The following is a 25,528-nucleotide window of genomic DNA, read 5'->3' as shown; positions in this document are numbered from 1 at the left end:
GATACGTCTCCAACGTATCTATAATTTTTTATTGCTCCATGCTATATTATCTATTGTTTTGGACTATATTGGGCTTTATTTTCCACTTTTATATTATTTTTGGGACTAACCTATTAACCGGAGGCCCAGCCCATAATTGTTTTTTTTGCCTATTTCAGTGTTTCGGAGAAACAAAATATCAAACGGAGTCCAAACGGAATGAAAACTTTGAGAATGTGATTTTCTCATCAGATAAGACCCAGGAGACTTGGACCCTCCGTCAAGAAAGCCACGAGGCGGTCACGAGGGTGGAGGGTGCCCCTGCCTCGTGGGCCCCTCGAAGCTCCACCGACGTACTACTTCCTCCTATATATACCTACGTACCCCCAAACGATCAAGGATGGAGCCAAAAACCTAATTCCACCACCGCAACTTTCTGTATCCACGAGATCCCATCTTGGGGCCTGTTCCGGAGCTCCGCCGGAAGGGGAATCGATGACGGAGGGCTTCTACATCATCATCCAAGTCCCTCCGATGAAGTGTGAGTAGTTTACTTCAGACCTACGGGTCCATAGCTAGTAGCTAGATGGCTTCTTATCTCTTTTTGGATCTCAATACAATGTTCTCCCCCTCTCTTGTGGAGATCTATTCGATGTAATCTTCTTTTTGCGGTGTGTTTGTTGAGACGATGAATTGTGGGTTTATGATGAAGTCTATCTATGAATAATATTTGAATCTTCTCTGAATTCTTTTATGTATGATTGGTTATCTTTGCAAGTCTCTTTGAATTATCAGTTTGGTTTGGCCTACTAGATTGGTTGTTCTTGTCATGGGAGAAGTGTTTAGCTTTGGGTTCAATCTTGCGGTGTCCTTTCCCAGTGACAGAAGGGGCAGCAAGGCACGCATTGTATTGTTGCCATCGAGGATAACAAGATGGGGTTTTTTATCATATTGCATGAAACTATCCCTCTACATCATGTCATCTTGCTTAAGGCGTTACTCCGTTTTTAACTTAATACTCTAGATGCATGCTGGATAGCGGTCGATGAGTGGAGTAATAGTAGTAGATGCAGGCAGGAGTCGGTCTACTTGTCTCGGACGTGATGCCTATATACATGATCGTACCTAGATATTCTCATAACTATGCTCAATTCTGTCAATTGCTCAACAGTAATTTGTTCACCCACCGTAGAATACTTATGCTCTTGAGAGATGCCACTAGTGAAACCTATGGCCCCCGGGTCTCTTTCTCATCATATCAATCTCCATCACCTTATTATTGCTTTCCTTTACTTTGCCCTTTACTTTTCACTTTGCATCTCTATACCAAAAATACCAAAAATATTATCTATCATCTCTATCAGATCTCACTTTTGTAAGTGACCGTGAAGGGATTGACAACCCCTAAGCGCGTTGGTTGCGTTGTGCTATTGTTTTTGTGTAGGTACGAGGGACTTGCGCGTAGCCTCCTACTGGATTGATACCTTGGTTTCTCAAAAACTGAGGGAAATACTTATGCTACTTTGCTGCATCATCCTCTCCTCTTCGGGGAAATCCAACGCAGTGCTCAAGAGGTAGCAGTAAGTATCCCGATTATTGTCACTTCAGGGTTAACGGATCATAACACATAATAGGTGACTATAGACTTGCAAGATAGGATCAAGAACTCTCATATATTGATGAAAACATAATAGGTTCAGATCTGAAATCATGGCACTCGGGCCCTAGTGGCAAGCATTAAGCATAGCAAAGTCATAGCAACATCAATCTCAGAACATAGTGGATACTAGGGATCAAACCCTAACAAAACTAACTCGATTACATGATAAATCTCATCCAACCCATCACCGTCCAGCAAGTCTACGATGGAATTACTCACGCACGGCGGTGAGCATCATGAAATTGGTGATGGAGGATGGTTGATGATGACGACGGCGACGGATCCCCCTCTCCGGAGCCCCGAACAGACTCCAGATCAGCCCTCCCGAGAGGTTTTAGGGCTTGGCGGCGGCTCCATATTGTAAAACGCGATGATTTCTTCTCCTCTATTTTTTTCTTCCCGAAAGCAAATATATAGAGTTGGAGTTGGAGTCGGGAGGTCTCCAGGGGGGCCACGAGGTAGGGGGCGCGCCCTAGGGGGGGCGCCCTCCACCCTCATGGACAGGGTGTGGGGCCCCTGGTCTTCATCTTTGGCGAGGATTTTTTATTATTTATTGTAAGATATTCCGTGGAGTTTCAGGACATTCTGAGAACTTTTGTTTTCTGCACATAAAACAACATCATGGCAATTCTGTCAGTCTGGGTTAGTTCCATTCAAATCATACAAGTTAGAGTCCAAAACAAGGGCAAAAGTGTTTGGAAAAGTAGATACGACGGAGACGTATCAGCCATCCGGGCCCGGGGCAGAGGTAGGGTTCATGCCCTTGATGGCGGCCCAGACCTCGCCCTCTGAGAAGGGGGCCGTGAGGGTCGCGTTTTCCTCATCCATGACAAGCTGGCGGCCGGACCAACAGTCCGGGGCCAGGGATAGGCCGCTCCGAGGAACGACAGCGAACAGAGATCTATAGAAACCGTCCACATGGGACCTTATGTCCCGCGATGACTGTAATAGAGAAGACCCATCCCAAAGGAGGGGGATGGTGTTGCGTCTACGGCGACCATTCGCGATGGCCTGAAAATACGCCATGTTTGCATCACCCTTTAATACCCATTTTTGTGCCCCGCGCAAACGCCAGTAGGCCTCTTCATCGGAGTAGATAATCGAGAGTTGGTCTTCCAGGTCGTACCGGGAAAGCCACTCCTCAGGGGAGAGGCCAGAGGAGTCCGCGCGCAGGTCTAGGGCCTGAATAGCAGACAGAAGGGCCTTCTTGCACTCACGGAGGTCTCGACCCAAGTTGGCGCCCCAGCCCTTCATGAACTGTCGGCCACGCTTGGCACAGAAATGCCACACGTCGATGGCGGATGGGGGCGAGACAAGGACTGGGAGAGGGCGTGAGCCTCCACCCAACGGGCGGTCACGGCCTCGACGAAGCCAGCTTGGGACAACCAAAATGTCTCAAACCGGAATCGGGGAGCGGTCGGGGGAAGCTCGCCGGCGGAGGAGAGGAGGAGGGGGACGTGGTCAGAACCGATCTGAGTGATGGCCCGGAGGGAAGCAAGGGGGCACCGGAGGTCCCATTCCAGGGAAACTAGGACCCGGTCCAGGACGGACTGGGTCGGAGTAGCCTGACGGTTGGTCCAGGTGAACCTGGCACCAACCCTATCTAATTCACGGAGACCAAGGTCAGCAATGCAGTCATTGAACATTTGCATCCGTGCAAAGTTTACATGCGAATTGCTCTTGTCCTCCGCGAAGCGGAGGAGGTTAAAATCGCCCCCGACCACCACCGGAAGCGAAGCAGCCGAGATCTTCCGGTGGAGCTCCTCGAGGAAGGAGGAGGACCGGCTATGGTCGGCGGGGCCGTAGACAATAATAACCTCCCACTTGAAGTTGATGGCGCGTTCATAAAGTTCCATGCTGACAAAAAATTATCCCCGGTCCATACTGCCGACCTCAAAGGTGGCATCCTTGACGCCTAACAAGATGCCACCCGAGTGGCCCGCGCTCCCACTAGAAGGGAGCCAATGCCAGGCGAAGAGGTGGGGGCTGAGACGGCCGAGCTCCGGGAGGGAGAATTCCGTGCGCATGGTTTCTTGGATGGCGACAATGTCAATGTGTTCCTCACGCATGTACTCGATGAGTTGGCGGCGGCCATCATGGCCGAAGCCGCGAATGTTCCAGAAGAGAGCACGCATCAAGCATCCATAGGGGGGCTGCTTGACCCCATGACACGAGATGCGCTTTGGGCGCAGAGAGCGGCGGTGCGAGAACGGGTTCGGCCCCACAGCTACGCCATGGACAGGGGGGAATGCCACCAGCCCGCCGAGAAGGGGGCGGAGCGGCATCCTCTGACACGGTCGGCGGCGGGGGGGAGGCGCGAGCAGAACCGCTCGGGCCTCCGCGAGGCGACCATCGAGGATCTCACGGGCCCTAATGGCCTCAATCTGGACTAAGGAGGGACCAACCTCCCCCATGAACAGGATCGCAGAATCTGACGCGACCTTCGCAAGGTGACCGAGCGGAACCAACTCCAAATCAAAGAATGAGCAAGTAGATGCTGAGGGGGGACTGCCGGCGTACCTGGCTCCAGGTTCCGGGCAGCCGCCCGGAGCTCCGCCCGCTCATGGATGGGCAGCGCCGGGCCTCCCTCGGGGCGCGCCGCGTCAATCGGCGCGCTCCGGCGGGAGGCAGCCACCGGAGAGGAGGACGACCGGCCGTGGCGAGAGTAGGCCGCGGCTCGCGGAGGGGGAGGCGGGGCGGCCACGGGAGTGGTCACCCGAGTCTCCAAGTCCGTGCCAAGAGCCGTCGCGGGAGGGAGCACGCAGCCAGGGGCGCCGGAGTCGGGGTCGAGCTCGGCAGGGGAGGCGACGGCCGGGGCCAGGTCGGTGAGAGGACCCGCGAGCTGGGGAGAATCCGTGACCGGAGGAGACGAGGTGGCCATGGGGGGGGTCAGTGGGCGGGCTGGTGACAGCCGGAGCCACCACAACCCCACCGAGGGCCATTATCGGGCCCGACGGAGCGGCGAAGATCACCGCGCCAGGAGGGGAAGCCGGGGATGTCGCCTCCCCCTCGGCGAGCAGCGGCGAAACAACCGGGGCCTCCCCGACCGCACTGGAGCCCATCGGCAGAGGCGGGACGTCGCGGGGGTCAGCGGGGGCGACGGAGGCCACAACCGGGACCACCACGCCGGCGGTCGGGGATGGCGGACCCGGCGGCGACGGGGGGGAGCTGGGGCGCGATGAGCCGACTGGAGCGGGGGAGCGAGGAGAGGACCTGGGGCAGACGACCAAGCCCACGTTGGAGGCATCACTGGCCTCAGGGGACTCGGGCATCGAGCCGAGCGGATCCTCAAGGAGCAGACCTGGGGCAACCTAGCGCCCATGCCCCCCGGCGGCCGGAGGTGAGGGAGAGCGAGACTGAGACCGGGAGTGAGAGTCCTCCGATCCCTCCTCGTCATCCGACCGGCAAGAGCGGGGCCGGTGGCGGCCATGGTAGCCGTCGTTGGCCCCCGAGTTATCACCGGGGGGACCATCATCGGTGAAGCGGGGGCGACCGACATGGTTGGGAGGCTCGGGAGCGATCCGTAGGTCGTACCCCTAGTCGTTGAAGAACACACGAACGGTGACGTGAAGCTTGGTGGAGTCTAAGCACTTGACCTTGACCCGGACCTCCTCCTCCTTGCGGAGAGAGAGCTCGTCAACCACCACCACCTTGCCCAGAATCTTGGACATCTGGCGGATGACGAGCTCAGACCGGGCGATGTCGGGGAGGCCGCCCACAAGCAGCCAAGCAGTATTCAGGACGGCCACAGCATGGGCGTCCAAGACTGGCTCGGTGATGTCGACGACGAGCTGGTGGAGGGCGAGGGTGATCCGGCCACTCCGCGTGGCATAGCCGTAGCTAACGGAGTCGGGAAAGACCACAGTGAAGATGTAACCGGCGGTCGGGGTGACCGCCCAGTCCCACTGCCGACGGTAGAGGTGGTTGAGTTCAGCCTCGATCATCTCTGGGGAGGCAACCCCGTCGACCACGGTGACGATCGCCTGAAGGGAAGGGGTGGCCGGCGGAAGGTCGGGAACCTCCAGGTGAAAGAAGCCCAGCCCCTCGATGCCGTGGCCATACATCATGAGCTCCGACGTCACAATGCGGTCAGGGCACAGAAGCGCGGGGTGTCCGGGATCCTTGCAGATGTAGCAGCACGGAGGGTTGGCGCAGTTGACTTGCGAGTGGCCCGTCACCCCGCAATTGAAGCAAGGGGGCGGGAACGGTTGGAGACGAAATCCGGGACGACGGAGGAGCCCGGGACCGGAGGTAGCAGGGGGGCAGGTTGCCTCGGCCCTGACCGCGACGCTTCTTCTTCTTGGCAGGACCTTGGCGGCCGCAAGGGGGGCCACCGCCCGGAGCGGTAGTCGCGGAAGGAGCCGAGGACCCGGAGGCGTGGGGCGGCACGTATCGCTTCGTAGCGGGGGCTGGAGGTGGGGCTTGGGAGCGGGGGGACGGGGGCGCAGGGCCCGTGCCGGGGAGGGGCCCCGGCCGCGCCGCGGGGCAGGGGAAGGCGAGCGCCGCCTCGCGCGCGCCTCCAGCCGAGGGGAGCGAGACCGGCCCCGGGAGTCGCGGTGGGTCGGAGAGCGGCGCTCCTCACGGCGGCCGTCCCGGAGCGCGCGCGGCTCCCGCCGGAGCTCCTCCTCCTGTCGCAGGGCATCAGGGGAGGGGCGGGAAGCCTCGCACCGGTCGGCCTCACGGCGCTTGGGGCGGGCAGCCCCGACGTCCCACTCGCGCGTCATGGGCAGGCGCGACGAGATGAGAGAGGAGGGCGGGGGGGCAGCGGGCGCGGCAGGAGGGCCGTCGGAGGCGGTGGCTGGACGAGAGGGGAGGGAGAGGCGAGCTAGATTGAGGGTGGCGGCGGGGGGGCGAGTCGGAGCGAAGGGGATCCAGATAGAGGTCCCGATGGACCTGGGCCTAGGGCACAGCGCCGGCCCAAGGTTGGTAGGGCGGCCCGGCAGCCGGGGCAAGGGCCCAGGAGCTGGAAGCAGCCGATGGGCTGGGGCGCGGCCTAGCCGGCCCACTGCAGCCGACGCGTGGCCCAGGCGGCACGGGGCGGGCGGGGAACGGCCCGACAGAGGAGGGGCAACCGCGGATCGTAGGGTTTCCCCTCGATTCGCCAGGCTAGCCGCCGTCGCCGTCGCCGGCGACCCGGCCACGGGGAGCACACGCAGGTGACGAGCGGGAGAGGAGGCACGGAAGCACAATGCAGAGGAACCGAACGAGGCGATGAACAGCCGGAAAGGCGTTGCGCGGACGAGCGGGGCGGCGGGGGGCGCGACGCGGCGAGCCGCCGGCGGGGCCGACGATGGCAGGCCGTCATAGACCTCCGAGCAACGCCACGACGATCCGGCGCGGCCCCTGTCTAAGCGCCCGACGACCCCCCAGGCCCGCGGCCGGCGGCGGCGCGCCCCTCCCGCGCGCAAGGTCCCGTTTTGCCCCCCACCCGCCCGAGGCGAGCTCGAGGGCAGTGTCAGCGACCGCGGCGGCCGTGAGCCGGCGACCGAACCCCACACCTGGGGGGCTAAGTCACCGGCCCGGCTGGGCACACCGAGGGGGCGGCTCATCGTCGGCGAGATCCGCCCAGCGCACCCGGGGGGGGGGGGGGGCGGGGGCCGGGGCCGGAGCGGGCGGGAAGGGGAGGGAAGGGCGCGACGCACGGGGCCGGAGAGAAGGCGAGGGGCTCAGACGCCGGCGGAAGGAGCGGTGGCGGGGTCGGCGATAGGCAACGGCGAGGGGGCGTCGCCACCGAGGACGCCAGAGCGCGCGGCCTCCATCCTCTCACAGGTCATTATTTTCTTTTCAAGACTTGCTCCCTTCACCCCCCCCCCCCCCCGCAAGGGGGGCCACCGCCCGGAGCGGTAGTCGCGGAAGGAGCCGAGGACCCGGAGGCGTGGGGCGGCACGTATCGCTTCGTAGCGGGGGCTGGAGGTGGGGCTTGGGAGCGGGGGGACGGGGGCGCAGGGCCCGTGCCGGGGAGGGGCCCCGGCCGCGCCGCGGGGCAGGGGAAGGCGAGCGCCGCCTCGCGCGCGCCTCCAGCCGAGGGGAGCGAGACCGGCCCCGGGAGTCGCGGTGGGTCGGAGAGCGGCGCTCCTCACGGCGGCCGTCCCGGAGCGCGCGCGGCTCCCGCCGGAGCTCCTCCTCCTGTCGCAGGGCATCAGGGGAGGGGCGGGAAGCCTCGCACCGGTCGGCCTCACGGCGCTTGGGGCGGGCAGCCCCGACGTCCCACTCGCGCGTCATGGGCAGGCGCGACGAGATGAGAGAGGAGGGCGGGGGGGCAGCGGGCGCGGCAGGAGGGCCGTCGGAGGCGGTGGCTGGACGAGAGGGGAGGGAGAGGCGAGCTAGATTGAGGGTGGCGGCGGGGGGGCGAGTCGGAGCGAAGGGGATCCAGATAGAGGTCCCGATGGACCTGGGCCTAGGGCACAGCGCCGGCCCAAGGTTGGTAGGGCGGCCCGGCAGCCGGGGCAAGGGCCCAGGAGCTGGAAGCAGCCGATGGGCTGGGGCGCGGCCTAGCCGGCCCACTGCAGCCGACGCGTGGCCCAGGCGGCACGGGGCGGGCGGGGAACGGCCCGACAGAGGAGGGGCAACCGCGGATCGTAGGGTTTCCCCTCGATTCGCCAGGCTAGCCGCCGTCGCCGTCGCCGGCGACCCGGCCACGGGGAGCACACGCAGGTGACGAGCGGGAGAGGAGGCACGGAAGCACAATGCAGAGGAACCGAACGAGGCGATGAACAGCCGGAAAGGCGTTGCGCGGACGAGCGGGGCGGCGGGGGGCGCGACGCGGCGAGCCGCCGGCGGGGCCGACGATGGCAGGCCGTCATAGACCTCCGAGCAACGCCACGACGATCCGGCGCGGCCCCTGTCTAAGCGCCCGACGACCCCCCAGGCCCGCGGCCGGCGGCGGCGCGCCCCTCCCGCGCGCAAGGTCCCGTTTTGCCCCCCACCCGCCCGAGGCGAGCTCGAGGGCAGTGTCAGCGACCGCGGCGGCCGTGAGCCGGCGACCGAACCCCACACCTGGGGGGCTAAGTCACCGGCCCGGCTGGGCACACCGAGGGGGCGGCTCATCGTCGGCGAGATCCGCCCAGCGCACCCGGGGGGGGGGGGCGGGGGCCGGGGCCGGAGCGGGCGGGAAGGGGAGGGAAGGGCGCGACGCACGGGGCCGGAGAGAAGGCGAGGGGCTCAGACGCCGGCGGAAGGAGCGGTGGCGGGGTCGGCGATAGGCAACGGCGAGGGGGCGTCGCCACCGAGGACGCCAGAGCGCGCGGCCTCCATCCTCTCACAGGTCATTATTTTCTTTTCAAGACTTGCTCCCTTCACCCCCCCCCCCCCCCCCCCCCCCCACACACACACACACACACGCACACAAAATGATTTCGGTTTCGGCACTAAGCTCATAAGGCTCAGTGGCCTATATATGAGTTAATCCGTACGATATTCCATGTTGGAAATTAGGCTTCGTGCGTTGCGTACATATCCGGCGGGCGGCAATAATCAATCAACGATGTGTGCGTATTCGATCGGCGGCAAGGATCTATCAGCGATCAAATTAGCTCATAAAAGAGACAGAAGAAATCGATCAGGATTGAGCCAGCTTGTGTACGAGACGTCGATTCAGTAATCGTGGAAAGGGCTGGACCGAGTCTAGACTGTGCTAATTAGTAATTACTGTCCCTTCGTCTCGTCCTTTTCCTTTTTTTTTTTTTGAGAAAAGATCTCGTCCTTTTCCTGGGCAGAGAAAGTTTGACAACAGTTCGAGCCTTCAATGGAGGACTGAGAGATGGGCTGCTCCGCAATCCACGACCGGGTAAGTGAGCTCGGTCGGAGCAGATTGGATGAAGATGAGAAAGGCAAGCCCGAACGAGGCGTCCTTCGGGGCCCGATTAATAGATTGATGAGTTTTATATTGACCATCATACCCTCTTAGGCCTTCTTTGAAAATTGTAAGCCTGTGAATAGGAATAGAAAAAAAATCTTTAATTCACATCATAGGAATTTTTTCATTCAATCTAGGCTAATGTTTATTTTCTAATGAATTGTGGAGGATAGGAAGAATTCCTCCATACGAATAAGAATTCATTCCTGCAAATCAAAGAACTCCAAAGAAATTTTTTCTATTAAAATCTATATCTATACTTACTAATAAAAGAAATAGGTATTCTTAATCTATCATGCTATTTTATAGAAAACCTGTTGATGCTTTTTGACATTAAACATGTAGTACATATTAAATGTTTTTTAAAATACGCATAGCTTCTAAACCGTAACTCCAAATATAACATGTTATATATGAAATTTCATTAAAAAATTGTAGAATCTGAATACGATGTTATTTTACCTGTTAACCATTAAAAAATACTATCTAGGGTGCAATTTTAATCAGTAATGCATTATACGTCTTTCTTTCATACCGGTAGGTACGGTACATATCCAGATTGGGGATGAACACCTCAGCAACAAGATTGAAGACGAAATTAAAGATAAATTTGCTAGAGACACCCAATAAATAAGGACATGCATGACAAGAAATAAAAAAGAAATCCAATAAAGATGGGATGTCCGTTATAAAAGAAATAAAAGAAAAAATGCAGAGGAGATCTGATAAATATGAGATGTTACCCTATTTCTCCTATATATAAGAAGGAAAAAGAGAGGACATGCATGACAAGAAGTAAAAAGGAGGCATGCATGATAATAAAATAATATAAAAGACAAGTTTAATAAGATATAAATAGTGATGAAACAGGGAAAAGTACCTATGACATGTATGGCAAGAAATAGTGATGAAATAGGGGCGCAAGTACCTGTGTGTCCACATATCAAAGGTGTAGAACATATCGGATGTAGCACTCTATTATGATCGTTGGGCTTGAGGACAAAATATGCGACATCAACATCTTCTTTCAGATAGGTTGTAAACAACAAGCCAAGACTCTTTAGCAAAGGGGTGGATAAATTATCAGAAAGAAGATGTTGGCGAACCAAACTAGGTGATCATAGAGGAGGCATGAGGAGTTCCGTGTGAATCGAGGATGAGCTCGGGATGACGGCACGAGGATGAGCTTAAGGTTACGGATCGGAGTAAAGTTATTGTTTTTGCCAAGGAATGGCAATTGTGATGCATGATATATCAAATTCTAGAGTGACATAAACAAAGTAGACAAAAACTAGAGTGACAAAAACAAAGTTTTCTCCTTTGTAAATTAAAAGCATGTGGTATTCTTTTCTCGTGCAACGTGCCTTTTTGCTAGTCTATCCTATAGAATTCCTTCAAACCAAAGGAGTACTTTGATTAAGGGAGAGAAAAGCAGACGTGTTTTCTTTTAAATCAAAAAAATCAAGGGATACTTATAGGATACATATCAGGGCAGTATCCAAAATAGGGTCAGTATCCGGGTGGACATGTGCGCTTTCTGAAGTACCCGCGCAACATAGTCAAATAGGAACCGGCCAAAGCGCTTCACACACAAACACTGATTATACATCAGCCCTGTCCCAATTTCGCTACTAGCATTCCATATCATACACCTCAATCAGACAGACAGCAGCCAGCTTCTTGCCTGGGTAAATTAGTGGGAATGTGAGCAGATTTACACTAGGCAGAATTATTCCGGATGCTGGCTCTTCAAATCAAGAAACAAACTAGTTAAAGATAGCGAACAACTACTTTCCAGAGGCGCCGGTTCTCTTCTACAGAGAGCAAAAATGGAGCTGCGTGTGACGGACACGGATTGCCTTGGGAGGATGATCACACGAAAGACCAGTTGACGAAGCAGAAGGCGAGGCAGTGCACATTGTTGTCCTCACCAACTACTTTCCATGCTACAGCATTCTCAAATGAGACATGGCGGCCCATCCCAGACAAGCACACACCACCTGGCAGGTAAACAAAGCCCTGAACAGATAGATGAATGATTATTAGATGCGCCGTCTTCTAATCCGTTTCCCAAATGAGCAACAGCAAAGAAGAGAACATAGACAAAATGTATTTTAAAGGACTTGATTGGAAAGTAAGTTTAATCAGTTCATGGAGGCTGCCTATTAGAATCAGAGAGATGAAATACACAAACAGAAATGAAACATGTCGGCGCTTCCCTGAATTTTTACATGGCAAGGTTCAAATACATGCATCGATCCTACTGATTTTGTGTTAGCAGTTGAGACTTCAGAGTAATTTTTTTAGTTGCTCGAAAGAAGCAGTTGAATACCTGCTCCATCAGCTTTGGGATCTCGGAGTATAGTGCCTTTCTACCAGCTTCATCAAATATCTTGTCCAACGAGAGATCTTGAAGGGCAACGAAAGATGTTTCCAACATGTTAATTCCCATCTCGTTTGCAAACGTAAATACAGGCTTTTCCTGAAAGAATGTTAGCATGGAGGTAGGAATATCAGCCAAGAAAGCCCACATTTCTGCCTAGCGGTATTCACATGATTTTAACAGACATCCAGGAAGACATAACAGACAAACAACAGTTAAACGCATTTGTTTACTTTTGTGTGTAGTGCTTTTTCATTTTAGAAGGTACCTTGAAAGAACAGCACAAAATAGCATCTTCATGATCCCAGAGCATTCTCAATAAAGATTCCCCAGCTTCATCTGCCTGTCTAAATAACTCGACCCCCAGATGGAACCTGTAAATATGGTTGTTTTGCATCAGCTTCCATTCAAGTTAATCTTTAGTATACATTTAATTTTGGGCATCTACTATTATGTTACTTGTACTCCATTTTTTTTTCGAAAAGATGTTACTTGTACTCCATGGCCTTGCAAGAATAGGTGTAGACCAGAGCAAAAAGCAGCACTGATCACTACTGGCATCAATCGTCCACATGATAAAAATAGAAGACGATGGGTATACTTACCGGTAACTTTGGCATATCCAGCGAGCAAGTGTTGCAGCTTCAGGGAAGCCAGAAATTATCTTCTGTTCAGCATTCAAGCCAGATCGAGAGGGAGAGATAGCCATCGACACTCTCTGAACGGCGGAGACAATGCTGCGGACATACTGCCGGGCCATAGTTGCAACACTATCTTGGAGATGCATCTCGTAAGGGAATTGAAAGGCAATTGTCAGCACTGATCGTAGGTTACAATCGTCCGCACCGCCTGAGGCTTGCAGTGTAGTTGAACCAGCTTCAAGGCTAGAGGCCAAATCTAGTGTTCTACCGGCGGGTGCACCATCCTATGAAAGATATTGACGGTTAAAATCTGAGCAACTGAAAATAAATCTACATATAACAAAGTAGGAACCAGAAGATAGGGCCAAACAAGTGCCATCCTATTGGAATTGAATGGCTTTCAGCCATAAAAATTTCAGAAATATTTTGATGGCATAGATGTTACAAAGCATTTCTGAACAGAATTGAGGCATTGTGTAGGACAGACATGTAAAAATGCAGTCGCCAGGAAATCTACTGTTCTACCGGCAGGTGCATCATCCTATGAAATATATTATGGTTAAAATCTGAGCAACTGAAAATCAATCCACATATAACAAAGTAGAAACCAAAAGATTGGGCCAAACAAGAGCCAGCCTACTGGAATTGAATGGCTTCCATGTTTCGGCCATAAAATTTTCAGAAATATTTTGATGGCATAGAAGTATCTTATAATGCATTTCTGAACAGCTACGTTGCACGGGATACTTGGATATGTATCGGATACGCGATACGCCAATTTTCTAAAAACATGGATACGGGGATACATTTATATACAGATATTACATATATTAACTATTAAAAATATGAAAAAGTTAAGGAGCTTCTAGGTCAAAGCATGCCTCAATAGAATTACCCCCTTTCTTTTCTTGCACTTGGTCCACTTACATTAATTGGCAGTGGGATTTCCCTAGGTTTGCTGCTCCAATCAGTGCATCGACTCTCTTGCTCACCTTTCAATTGAACAAGAACATCGATAGTCATGTTTTGGCATGAACTCACGCCCATGTTGGGAATCTTCAAAAGGTGCGCCTTTACTATTGAGGGAATTTTTCACATCGAAAGAGGGGTTTCAGGTATCCAAAACGTACCGCAGCAGTATCCCAGGAGTATCAAACATTATTTTCTTTTAAAAAAATCAAAAAATCAATGGATACTTACGGGATACGTATCGGGCCGTATCAGGGCAGTATCCGAGTATTGGGGCAGTATCTGGCTGGATACATGCGCTTTTTGAAGTATCAGCGCAATGTAGCTGAACAGAATGGAGGCATTGTGTAGGGCAGACATGTAAAAATGCAGTCACCAGGAAATCTAGTGTTTAACAGCGGATGCACCATCCTATGAAAGATGAGTTCGAAGGAGGTAAGAAACTCGAGAAGATCTGGACGACTCTCCCTCCCCCAACCCCGTGCGGCCGCCACCGGGTGGCCAGCACCGGTCCTCCCCTCGACCTCCCGCGCCTCCCCCTCCCTTCGCTGCCACCGCCAACGTCGCCGGGCAAAGGCCCTGTGGCGCGGCGGAGGAGGACGGCGGGCAGCGGCGGCTGGGGCACGTCGGTGGGCTCTGCTCCTGACGGCGGGGATGGCAGGAGGCGGCGGTGTGGTAGGCGGGCTCAATCTAGGCCCTTTGAGTCTAGGCGGGCTGCTGTCGTCGCGTTCTCAACCTGCTGCCTCTCATCGGCTTCAGTGACAGGTCACGGAGGTACTCCGGTTCTGCCACGCATCACGAGGATTATGGCTGTGGTGGTCATCTCTTCCGTCAGAGGTGGTCGGCCTGAGGCTGGGTGGTCGGATCTCAAGATCCGTCGTCTAGTCCCGGCTGCGAGTCGGGGAGGCATAGTTGCCGGTGAAAACCAAGCCGACGGCGGGCGATGGCGGCGTTCTGCGCTGTTACACGACGATGCCTTCATCAAGGCGTTACCTTGATGAAGGCATTGTCGTGTAACTACTATCGACCCACTCATGCTGCTCCGAGGGAAAGCCTAGGATCTGGTCTTCCAGATTGGACGATGGCAGCACTGCGGTGTCGTTTCTCTCTTGGGAGCATCGTTTGTGGAGCAGCGTTGGAAGACAGAGGCGGCTTCATCTTTGCACAAAGCTTCGATGGAGATGTCAAGTCATGCCTGGCCGACAGGTGCTACGTTGGGTCATGCCTGTTCGGCAGGTGCTACGCACGACAGATCTTCCGGAGACTTCAAGCTGTGTCGGCTGCTGGTACTTCACGGTATGGTGCTGCGGTGTACCGGCTGCGACCGCGACGTGCTCAGCAGTTTGCGCGTGGGGAGGTGGTGCCGTTGGGCGCCGTGCTGGTGTTGACGGATGGCCAGACTGGCAAGGGCAAGGCTGATGTGATCTCTTTCCTGAAGATGGGTCAGCGATTCGATGATGATGGCGGCTTCTCAAGCGTGTGCATGTGGTATACGCTTTAGGTTTGCTGCACCCGATGTAGATTCCGATACGTTATGCGGATGGATCAGCGACGACACCAGTTTTAGATATGGGGAGGGAGAGCACTCCACATTATCGAGTTCGTAGGTGTGAGTGGTGGCTTCGGGTGGCTTGATGTATGTTCTTGTCAGACCTTTGCTGAATAATTAATAAAGATGCTTGTATGCATCGATTGATGCAGAGGCCGGGGGTTAAAATCTGAGCAACTGAAAATCATTCTACATATAACAAAGTAGAAACCAGAAGACTGGGCCAAACAAGAGCCATCCTACTGTAATTGAATGGCTATCAGGTTTCAGCTATAAAACTTTCAGAAATATTTTGATGGCATAGAAGTATGTTACAATGCATTTCTGAACAGAATGGAGCATAGTGTAGGAGGACATGTAAAAAAATGCAGTTGCCAGGAAAAGTGAATTATTGATCAGTAAAGGAAAGTGGTGTCCTGAATTTCACTATAACAATAAATTAGAGAAACAGGATACTCAACTGTTTTCATGTCCAGTGGTATAACACGAAAGCCTGAAGATATTAATGGAGCATCATCAGGAAAAAGCTCATCAATTGGTGCAAAGACAAGTTGGAAGCAGGATCCCATTGATTTCTCGTCTATTCCAGTGCAAAACTGAAAGATCAATAAAGTTCAGAGATCTTTTTAGTACCACTTGTCAGTACACTTCACAGTACTAGCATCAAAGTAGAAATCCAACTAATAAGCAATGTGCAAAGTGAAATCCAACTGGTTGATTGATCAGATAATAGAACACTAGAGACTAAATCAATGAACTGTCAGTTATTACCTGAAGCAGGTGGATATCTCTTGATAAAAGACCCTCATCGAGCGCTTGCCCTTCAAGACGAACAACTTCTAGAATCTGCATATTGAATTATTCATCAAGATTTCATGCTATTACGCTCATCAAGAAAAATAGCTTGCAATTTATCAACATATCTTGTATAAATACATATTGTTTATTATCCTCTCCAAATGATAGGCTTGTTATAAGGCTCGCTTGCCAATAACCTATTGCTATTCTATCAATCTGCCACACTATTAAACACTGCCACACTCTCTACGAAGGTTACATGAGACACAAATGGGAAATTTACAAGAATGAAGAACGTGAAAATACAACCAAGGACAATCCATCACAATTATCTACATGGATAGATTAATAACGCATATAACAATGAGCGACAGGAATTTGTAATGTCTCGAAGAGATACCAAATCATGCCAACATCTAGCAAATCATACGGCTGTACATGCAAAGATTTGTGAATATACCTCCTCATTCTCCACTGTGTGAGCAAGTGGCATGATGATCTGGCTCCCAGAAAATCTCATGGGACGCAACCCAGGAAGTGAGCATGAGCTTGATTTCAGCGCTGAAGCCGAATATGCATCAAAGTTATAATCAGCCCATTCAGACCGATGTTCCCTCAGAAACCGAACCAGTACTGCTGGTGGAACACTCTAGTAAACCAAACAAAGACAGAGTAAGAGCTTGAAAAATAGCAGACAAGAATTAAGAGAAAGATCCAAGTTGGTTTTCAATTCTCCAGTGTCTGCAATGTTAGCTAAGTGAAACAAAACAAAACCTACATTTCTAGTATACCACTACAAGCCAATAGCACAAACAGTACAATAACCAAAAGTACCAGGCTACCATCCAAATGCATGCCATCAGATTTTTGACAAGATGCAAGAATACCAGTATCGAACAACAGATGTTTTAATAAACTTAACAAAGTGTTTATCAATGGGAATGCAAATTAACATATATGTAATAATCGCATCATCACCTGCAGTAACATTGATGCTTTAGCACATATAACACCTCCAGGAGCTATAAAAGCATTGGGAGCAGTGTTATTGCTCCTAATCTTTTTTGAGTTGCAAGCAATAATCACATCTTCAATGCCGTCTCCAGCCATTACAGACCAACCATCATCATTGAAGCCACTTATAGCATCATTAAATCCTCTGAAAGGGCATAAAAATGGTGTCAAGATAAACATCAGCCCAAGGCATGCACGGGCAAAAGTAGCAGTATCATTAGCCAGGACTAACCTACTCAGCCTCTGACTAAATGTCCGCAGAACAGCAGGTTGCCTCCCCAGAGCATATACAACCTCCCCACTAGTTTCTTGAGCAATCTGTCTGATGTGTCGTAATGCCTTGACAACAAGAAATGGTCAGTACCAAACTAGGATTTACAGAACGATCCAGCAGTCAAAAGATGCAAAAAGCAGTTAGCTACTTTTGTATGCCAAAGTGCCATAAAAAACTTAAAGCTCTGGATTATGAGTATCATCTTGAAGTATCTCACTTTAGCATCGCATATTTGAGCACAGTCACCAACCAGCGAATGACTTTAAACTAAAGTAGTTAAATTGTTTTGGACAACACAAGCATTTCTAATAAGATGTTTATTCTCTAAAAAATCTAAGCATGTATCTAGGCATTACAGTGCCAAAAACAGGAACTCAATTATGATCATTCCTCCCCATATGTAACAGATATTATAATAAAAAGTGTCAGTCTGGAACCCAGTACATATGCTCCTGTCATGAACAGTAAAATCCGAAAAATATCAAACATTGCCTAGCAGTCTACCTAGGTGCAAATTTTCAAAACAGAAAGACTTTCGTGCTGTCCTGCACACAAAAAAAAAATCAGTGCTCCAAGATGGTTTCAGAAAAAACTTATTTGGAGCATCATTTTTATTTTGTTGTTGCCCAGAACATTACGAATATTTTTTTTTCTCCATGAAACTTCGCTATTTTGGATTGTTTCACTTTTTACTGTTCATCCCAAAAAAACATGTCCCTATTATAACAGATATTGAACAATTGCACTAGGCTGAGGTTCTGAGCTGCCAAGTAAGAGCCACAAGGAACTGATCATCAGAAGTAAAAGGTGGACACTGTACATATACTACAGAAGATAACATACAAATACAAATTCAAGGTAAAAGCGGATCAAGAAATGTAGTAACTAAGAACGCACCGCAGTAGTCATTTTCTGAGCAACTACCCTAGAAGACTCATAGAGCGGGCGAAGCACTTCTGGAACACTCCAAGCCTGTGAAGATATAATTGAATTAAATTAGTAAGAAACATGGGGAGGGAACATCGATGCACGGAATTTAACATCTATGTTTGAAATCAGACCTCAAGGTCCAGATGATCCACTATATGCACAATTGAACCCCCACCGTCGCATGGCCGAACTAAATAGCCACTAGGAAGCATCTCAGCCCTTACAAATTGCTGTGCTGAGGCAGTACTTGGACCACCTCCTGAACCACTCAAAGATCTCTCACAAACCTACAATATACAGGGATGTAAGCAAAAGGCTTCGTTGGCTCTAATTTACACTCTAGACTAACAACAATACAACATTCAAGTTCATACACACCACGAGACTTCCATCTTCCATTGTAGTTGTGTATCTCAGCGTCCAAAAATCACGTGCAGGAACTAAAGTGGTAGGAGCATACATCTGAATGTACAAACCAAGAGTAAGAAATAGCATGGACAATACAAGTTACCGAACTAAAGTACACCATATTATTGTGCAAAGGAAGAAGTGATCAATGACATAATGCTCACCTGCATGTAAACGAGTTCAATGGTCCCGCCGTTTCCAGCTGGAAGCATCGTAAAAACTTCAAGACTCCGACAATCACGGAACCAAGATGGGCGGTCTTTCAAGATCTCCACAATCTAGAATGCACAGCAATATTAGAAACTCCAGGGAATAATTTCTTAGTAGAACAGTGTGCCTCAATTTTGTAGAGAAGTTTGGAGTGCAAGAAAATATGATAGGATTTCTGTTTCAACTGGCAAGATGAGAAGATTCTTCAAAAAAAATGAAATTGCAGCATATGAGTTGTTTTATTAAGTTTAAAACTTTATTGATTCAGTTTTCCAAAAGGCTTTATTTACATCTTTAGAGAAACGGGAGCTAGGTATGCACGGCTAGCTGGGGTACAGTTTTTTTTCTGAGGTCTCTCTTCATTTTTTAGAAACCACGCCATATATCATACAAACAATATGGTTAACTACAAATTCGACAGTTTCTTCATGATTCTCTTGGAAACAAACAACGAGCGTTCTTGAACTAACATGAAGTTCCAAACGAAGTTTGAGGTATACAGTTACCTTTGTTGGTTCTAGATTCACCAGACCACAGGCACGGGCAGCGACACCTCGGCAACCATGTGAAACGGCAACAATACCAAACGAATCCGGACCAGGCTAATCACAGGAAGGAGAAACAAATGAGCATGCATAGATCCACTTAGCGTTAGTATCAGTGTTGGAACAAAGAACCTCCAGAATTGGTAACTGACCTTCATCCCAGGCATCGGGACCCAATCAACAGCAGTTCCTGTAGCCTTTGAGAGGAACTCTGTCAATGTCTCCTCCGCAATTGCAAGGAGTCTAGAAAAAATGGAAGGAAGATATGTAACAAGTTCTTGCATAAAAGGGAATCGGATGATCCCATCTGTTGTCGGTAACAAAAACCACTTACCCAGCTGGGTTACTTGCATCCCGTAGAGGGTTTGGAGGAGTGGTCACATTTGACTCACAACTTGTATCATTGGCCAACGAAGGCTGAAATGTAATGCAGACACAAGGTAGCCACGGTCAGAAACTTATACAGGTCCTACAAGCAACGTGGTCTGTAAAAGTAAAACAACAAAATGGAGACTCACATTCTGCAGCTGTTGCTTCATGTATGCATTCTCATGAACCAACTGGGAGACCTGCTTCTGGAGACGCTCATTCTCTTCCATGAGCAGCTTGTTCATGGCGCTCAGTTTTCTGTTCACGGCCTGAAGCCTCGAAGACTCCTTCCGCTGCTTATCACGGCACCTGCAACCACGGAGAAAAGCCCATGACAACTATGCTTGAATGCAGAACCTACCCAGATTGGGAAAAATACACATATGCTCCAACACAGAACTAGAAACTCCCACATTTGTTCGTGATCCATCCTTACTCAATTTACCCAGCCACCATTACACTCTCATGCAGCGTAATGGCTGCTGATGCAGCAAATTCCATCAAATCACAAAAGGCGAAGCGCGGCGGGCGGCCGACATGCTCACCTTCGGTTCTGGAACCAGACCTTGATCTGCCTGGGCTCGATGTTGGACAGAATGGGGCACTCGCGGAGCAGCTGCTGCCTGCGCGTGGAAGTCGGTTTGGGGCACTCGGCGTACACCCGCTCCAGCGCCTCCACCTGCTCCGGCGTGTACCGCACGTACTTGCCCGAGTCCATCCCGCCCTTGTCGTAGCCGCCGCCGCCGCCGTCGCTCCCGCTCCCGCTCCCGCAACGCATCGCCGCCACAGCCGCCGCCATCTTAAGCTCTTCCTTTGCGTCCTAGTTTCACCCCCTCGCGGCGCGCAGCGATCCTTGAGGGCAGAACAACCTGGGAGGAGATTTTCGAGCGGTTAGAACAAATTTGACATGGGGAAACGCGGGAGATTGACGAGCGCGGTTGGGCCATCCGCGTCCCTCCATCCCTCCTCCTGATCCCTCCCTTAATAAACAACAAAGCGTGGAAAAGCACGCAAAGGAGGCGGCTTTTGGCTCAGTATCTGAAATGGGGAAAAAGGAAAGGCAGCCGCAGCAGAAGACGCAAATGCGGGCGGCGAGGTGACGCCAGAATCGCGCGATTTCGTGCGAGAATCAAAAGTGGAAAAATTAGCCGCGCGGAAACATCAGCTAAATCCTCCAGCGACAGAGACAAAAAAATAGACGGATAATCGCAGAAAAAAATGTTTTCAGTGACGGAAAAAAAGATCCATCAGGAAAGGCAAATGGCGACGCGGATAAGCATTCTGAGAGTACATGCGAGAATCGTCCTCCCGAGCTCCCAAATCAGGCGTGGAGCGAAATTAGACATGAGTTACCTCCACACACGCCGGCCGGCCGGCGCGGGGAGGGGCGCCGCCGGTGACCCGCTCACAGCCTCCCGCCGCCCCGCCGGGCTGCGGTAGGAGGAACCACGTCCATGAACCGCTTCCTCTTGGACTCCACCTACTACTCCTCCGCCGCCGCGACAACCGGGGCCGCTAGCTCGCGCTCCGGACCACCGGATCCGGCCCCTCCTGCCCTCAGCTCGCGTCCGTCCGTCCGACCTGAGGCAATCGAACGAGCACACCGCAGCACGAGCGACGAGAGGGGGAGGGGGAGAGAGAGAGAGACTGTACAGCGACACGGGGAGGGTGGCAAAAGGTGACAGCTTTAAAGGCCGGCCAGTGAGAGAGGGAGAGGGGGGTGGGGGAGCGGAGCAGGAGCCCGCGGTCGCGAGAGTGGCAGTAGCTCAGGCTCAGCTCGCACTACGTCTAGTCGTATTCTACGCTGCGGGCTAGTAGAGGCCTGGAGCTACAGCTACGATGATAGACTAGCTAGGCTACTAGGCAGTGAGAGGACGTGAGGAGATGGAGAAAGCTGTGGAGGAGGACGAAGGGGGTGGGTGAGCTCGGTCCATGGAGGTCGGGAGTGGGACCCGCACACAGTGGTTCGCTGTACCCCCGCCCGCGTCACTGTCGCGCTGAAAGGACACCATTATTTTCCCCGTGACATCTCGCTGACCGCGTCGACTTGGACATTTTTTCTCTTGATGACATTGTTGGATTTGAGGTTGCTCACCGCATACACCAATTGTCACGGTCAAAATCTCACACTAGATTTTATAATGGAGTCCAATTTCTTACAACTATTATTATTACTAGGCCCGTGCGTTCCTCAAACATATTACAACAAGCACTAAAGTTTTGAAGATCAAATGAAAAGTTCAAATTGAAGGCCTAACTAAGAGAAACAAATGATGCAATGCAAGAGTTAGCTATATTTTATGTTTACTATAAAAAATACTTCCTTCGTTTCTAAAATAAGTCTTTTTAGATATTTCATTATGAACTATTCCCTCTGTTCGGAATTACTTGTCGTAGAAATGGATGTATCTAGACGTATTTTAGTTCTAGATACATCCATATTCGAGACAAATAATTCCGAACGAAGGGAGTACATGCGGAGCAAAATGAGTGAATTTACACTCTAAAATATGTCTATATATCCGTATGTAGTTTGTGGTGCAATCTCTAAAAAGACTTTTATTTAGAAACGAGATGAGTGCAATATAATCAGGCCGATGCACCCTAGCTTTCTTTGATATAATCTCATAAAAATGTAATTATTATTTGTAACAATTTGCAACACTATGTACATCTCACTCCAATGCACACCATGACATCAAATTGACCTTAATTAACATAACAAAAAGGTATAAGACGAAAATAGATCCTAATCAGCCTTAAAACATGCATGTCTCTACGATATTGTATACTTTATCTCGCCACTCAAGGGCAGCACATGGCATGATTAAAACGATGAAAAAAAAGGCACTACAATAAGTGAATATGAATAGAGAGAACGAAGATGTAGAGAATTATTTTACTTTACACACTAAAAACATTCAAATATCTGTGAGCATATCTAACCGTTCCTCAGCTTGTTGTACAAGAATAATATTCTTTCAGTGTGCATCAATCAAGATCTAGAATAGTTTCTTATCGACAATGATGAGCTCTATTTTGAGTAAACCTCAAAACATCTTAATAAAACCACTTCGCCCTGTTGAGCTTCACAATATTTTAAGTGTGAATTCTTTTGATCTGGTCAACGAAAACATGGACTGACAGTTACCTATTTTGCTCTACATGGTGACATACAAACGACATTGTATATGATTAGAAGAACAATAGCTTTTAAAAAGTCATCACTTCAGAGCAATTAAGAATTAAGATTAAGCATTAAACAGTTCCCCTAATAATCACCAGGTCATTTCACCTTTTCAAAATACTTATTCATGCCTTGATATTATTGCACCAGGCCATTTCACCTTTTCAAAATACTTATTCATGCCTTGATATTATTGCACTCTTTTGTTCTTCAAGTCAATAGTACCATAAACTGCATCCGGTGATGGTCATGTCATAAATCTTAGATTAAGGTTGCAAAGAGAACCTTGTCACAAAGAGAACATCAGATTTTTAGGGGTGGTAAATCAAACGTTTTTAGGGTAAATTATGTTGTCACAAAGATGACAATTTCCTTTAGCAAGCACGACAAAATCCGCCATTTCAGATTTTTGCCTGGATTTGCGATGCTTGTTAAAAGAAATTGCCATCCTTGATACAACATAAATTGCCATAAAAAAGTTCAATTTGCCACCACTAAAAAATTAACGTCGGATTTTTAGCAGATAAAAAAATCTTGAAGGACCATTCGTGATGCGTTGAGCGCCTGGCTGGTCCCAGCCTCTGCGGAATCACCAACTACATCAAACTTGCAACACACGTGAAATGCAAATTAACAAACTTCTGTGGCACCAGCAAGTTTGTTTCTGTCGGTCGCCTTGGATTACGATTTCAGCGACAGCCTCTACAGCAGATTACTGGCTTGCAAACCAAATCAAAATGGGTGAGTTTAAGGTTTCACATGGTGTCAAACTTCTAGTACATGCAACAGGAACAACTCTATTGCAATAATTATTTCCTTTCTGAACCGCAACAGTTCACAGACAACGTATGAAGCTTTATTTCAGTAGAACCATTAGTTGAACAACACATGCAAGCACTACCAGAAGGACCAACAAACACGCAGAGCATGTGTGGCTTTCCGGCCGCCCGTCATCGCAGCACAACCACCACAAACACTCAGTGAAGCACACTAAGCCCAACAGGTAGAGAAAGGATACAAACCGCGACAAAGGGCAGGGTTAGCAACATCAGAAGCGGTGGTCACCAACACGGCGGTCGGGTCGGGAGTTGGTGCGACGACAAGAATGAGACGAGATCCCGGTGGGAGTAACCTTGAGGTGAGATCCGACGGAACCAACCCGAGGGTCCTCCCTGTAAACGCCCTCGATGCGGCTATATCTCCCACGTGTCGAAGCACGACTTAGAGGCATAACCACATTGAAAGCAATGTCGCAAGTGGGGTAATCTTCACAACAACCCATGTAATACAATAAGGGGAAAAGGATACATAGTTGGCTTACAATCGCCACTTCACACAAATACATGAATAAAGCATTACATCATCCAAATACAATCAGGGTCCGACTACGGAGCCAAAATAAAAGAAAACTACCCCAAATGCTACACAGATCCCCGATCGACCCCAATTGGGCTCCACTACTGACCAACTAAACGAAACAACATAAAGGACAAGATCTTCAACGAGCTCCTCCTGCGTTTGGTTGCGTCATCTGCACAGACTCATCGGCACCTGCAAGCTGGTTTTGGAAGTATCTGTGAGTCACGGGGACTCAGCAATCTCACACCCTCGCGATCAAGACTATTTAAGCTTATGGGTAAGGTAAAGGTATGAGGTGGAGCTGCAGCAAGCGACTAGCATATTTAGTGGCTAACATATACGCAAAAGAGAGCGAGAAGAGAAGGCAAAGCACGATCGAGAAACTATGATCAAGAAGTGATCCTAGAGCAACCTACGTCAAGCATAACTCCAACACCGTGTTCACTTCCCGGACTCCGCCGAGAAGAGACCATCACAGTTACACACGCAGTAGATTCATTTTAATTAGGTTAAGGTTCAAGTTATCTACAACCGGACATTAACAAATTCCCATCTTCCCATAACCGCGGGCACGGCTTTCGAAAGTTCAAAACCCTGCAGGGGTGTCCCAACTTAGCCCATGACAAGCTCTCACGGTCAACGAAGGATATACCTTCTCCCGAGACATTCCGATCAGACTCGGTATCCCGGTTCTACAAGACAACTTCGACAAGTTAAAACAAATCCAGCAACACCGCCCGAATGTGCCGACAAATCCCGATAGGAGCTGCACATATCTCGTTCTCAGGGCACACTCAGATGAGCAGTCCATACAACTAAAACCTAACCTCGAGTTTCCCCGAGGGGGCGCTGCACAGGGCTCTAGTTTGGACCAACACTCAGAGGAGCACTGGCCCGGGGGGGTTAAAATAAAGATGAACCTTGAGTCCGCGAAACCCAAGGGAAAAAGAGGCTAGGTGCGAATGGTAAAACCAATGTTGGGCATTGCTGGAGGAGTTTTATCCAAGGCGAACTGTCAAGGGGTTCCCATAATAGCCCAACCGCGTAAGGAACGCAAAATCCGGGAACATAACACCGATATGACGGAAACTAGGGCGGCAAGAGTGGAACAAAACACCAGGAATAAGGCCGAGCCTTCCACCCTTTACCAAGTATATAGATGAATTAATTAAATAAGATATATTGTGATATCCCAACATATAAACATGTTCCAACAACGAACAACATAGCCATGTTCCAACAAGGAACAAACTTCAATCTTCACCTGCAACTAACAACGCTATAAGAGGGGCTGAGCAAAGCGGTAACATAGCCAAACAATGGTTTGCTAGGACAAGGTGGGTTAGAGGCTTGGTTCAACAATATGGGTGGCATGATAAGCAAGTGGTAGGTATCGCA

At 50.5% G+C, this 25,528-nt stretch overlaps 4 protein-coding genes across 5 annotated transcripts; all 4 read right to left on the bottom strand.

The window, feature by feature from the left end:
- Positions 1-2,362: 2,362 nt before the first annotated feature.
- LOC147990906 (uncharacterized) lies at positions 2,363-2,893 on the bottom strand. The gene has a single exon (XM_087538447.1). It carries the CDS (start codon positions 2,891-2,893, stop codon positions 2,363-2,365), a length of 531 nt encoding a protein of 176 aa, XP_087394573.1.
- LOC147990905 (uncharacterized) lies at positions 2,890-3,495 on the bottom strand. Its single transcript, XM_087538446.1, has one exon. The coding sequence runs from the start codon at positions 3,493-3,495 to the stop codon at positions 2,890-2,892; it is 606 nt and encodes a 201-aa protein (XP_087394572.1).
- Positions 3,496-3,708: 213 nt separating this feature from the next.
- On the bottom strand, positions 3,709-7,436 carry LOC147990904 (uncharacterized). The gene has a single exon (XM_087518911.1). The coding sequence runs from the start codon at positions 7,186-7,188 to the stop codon at positions 5,176-5,178; it is 2,013 nt and encodes a 670-aa protein (XP_087375037.1). The 5' UTR covers positions 7,189-7,436; the 3' UTR covers positions 3,709-5,175.
- A 3,641-nt stretch (positions 7,437-11,077) lies between these two features.
- LOC125507360 (homeobox-leucine zipper protein HOX9) lies at positions 11,078-21,364 on the bottom strand. Of its 2 annotated transcripts, XM_048671959.2 has the most exons (19): positions 20,938-21,364; positions 20,130-20,453; positions 19,734-19,893; positions 19,550-19,632; positions 19,368-19,458; positions 19,177-19,272; positions 18,625-18,738; positions 18,431-18,514; positions 18,184-18,339; positions 18,020-18,094; positions 17,081-17,187; positions 16,813-16,993; positions 16,295-16,483; positions 15,808-15,882; positions 15,498-15,632; positions 12,483-12,802; positions 12,146-12,251; positions 11,827-11,976; positions 11,078-11,513 (listed from the first exon to the last, which is right to left on the bottom strand). In XM_048671959.2, the coding sequence occupies exons 2-19, from the start codon at positions 20,381-20,383 to the stop codon at positions 11,367-11,369; spliced, it is 2,523 nt and encodes an 840-aa protein (XP_048527916.1). In that variant the 5' UTR covers positions 20,384-20,453; positions 20,938-21,364; the 3' UTR covers positions 11,078-11,366. The 2 variants fall into 2 exon arrangements, with proteins under 2 accessions (XP_048527916.1, XP_087375031.1); XM_087518905.1 differs by lacking the exon at positions 20,938-21,364 and having other exon boundaries at positions 20,130-20,762.
- Positions 21,365-25,528: the final 4,164 nt, after the last annotated feature.

This window comes from Triticum urartu, chromosome 1A (genome assembly GCF_056163025.1).
Source record: "Triticum urartu cultivar PI428250 chromosome 1A, HENAU_Tu73, whole genome shotgun sequence".
NCBI lineage: Eukaryota > Viridiplantae > Streptophyta > Magnoliopsida > Poales > Poaceae > Triticum > Triticum urartu.
The sequence above is the reverse complement of the archived record's forward strand: the minus strand, read 5'-3'. Positions and strand labels throughout refer to the sequence as shown.

What these genes read in the sequence shown, in the direction of transcription:
- LOC147990906 (XM_087538447.1), bottom strand. Translation starts at nt 2,893, where the DNA reads ATGAAGGGCTGGGGCGCCAACTTGGGTCGAGACCTCCGTGAGTGCAAG.
- LOC147990905 (XM_087538446.1), bottom strand. Translation starts at nt 3,495, where the DNA reads ATGGAACTTTATGAACGCGCCATCAACTTCAAGTGGGAGGTTATTATT.
- LOC147990904 (XM_087518911.1), bottom strand. Translation starts at nt 7,188, where the DNA reads ATGAGCCGCCCCCTCGGTGTGCCCAGCCGGGCCGGTGACTTAGCCCCC.
- LOC125507360 (XM_048671959.2), bottom strand. Translation starts at nt 20,383, where the DNA reads ATGGCGGCGGCTGTGGCGGCGATGCGTTGCGGGAGCGGGAGCGGGAGC. An exon ending in TGGATCATCTGGACCTTGAG is followed by an intron (nt 18,095 to 18,183) that starts GTCTGATTTCAA and finishes ATATCTTCACAG; the next exon opens with GCTTGGAGTGTTCCAGAAGT. An exon ending in GAGATATCCACCTGCTTCAG is followed by an intron (nt 15,633 to 15,807) that starts GTAATAACTGAC and finishes TTGATCTTTCAG; the next exon opens with TTTTGCACTGGAATAGACGA.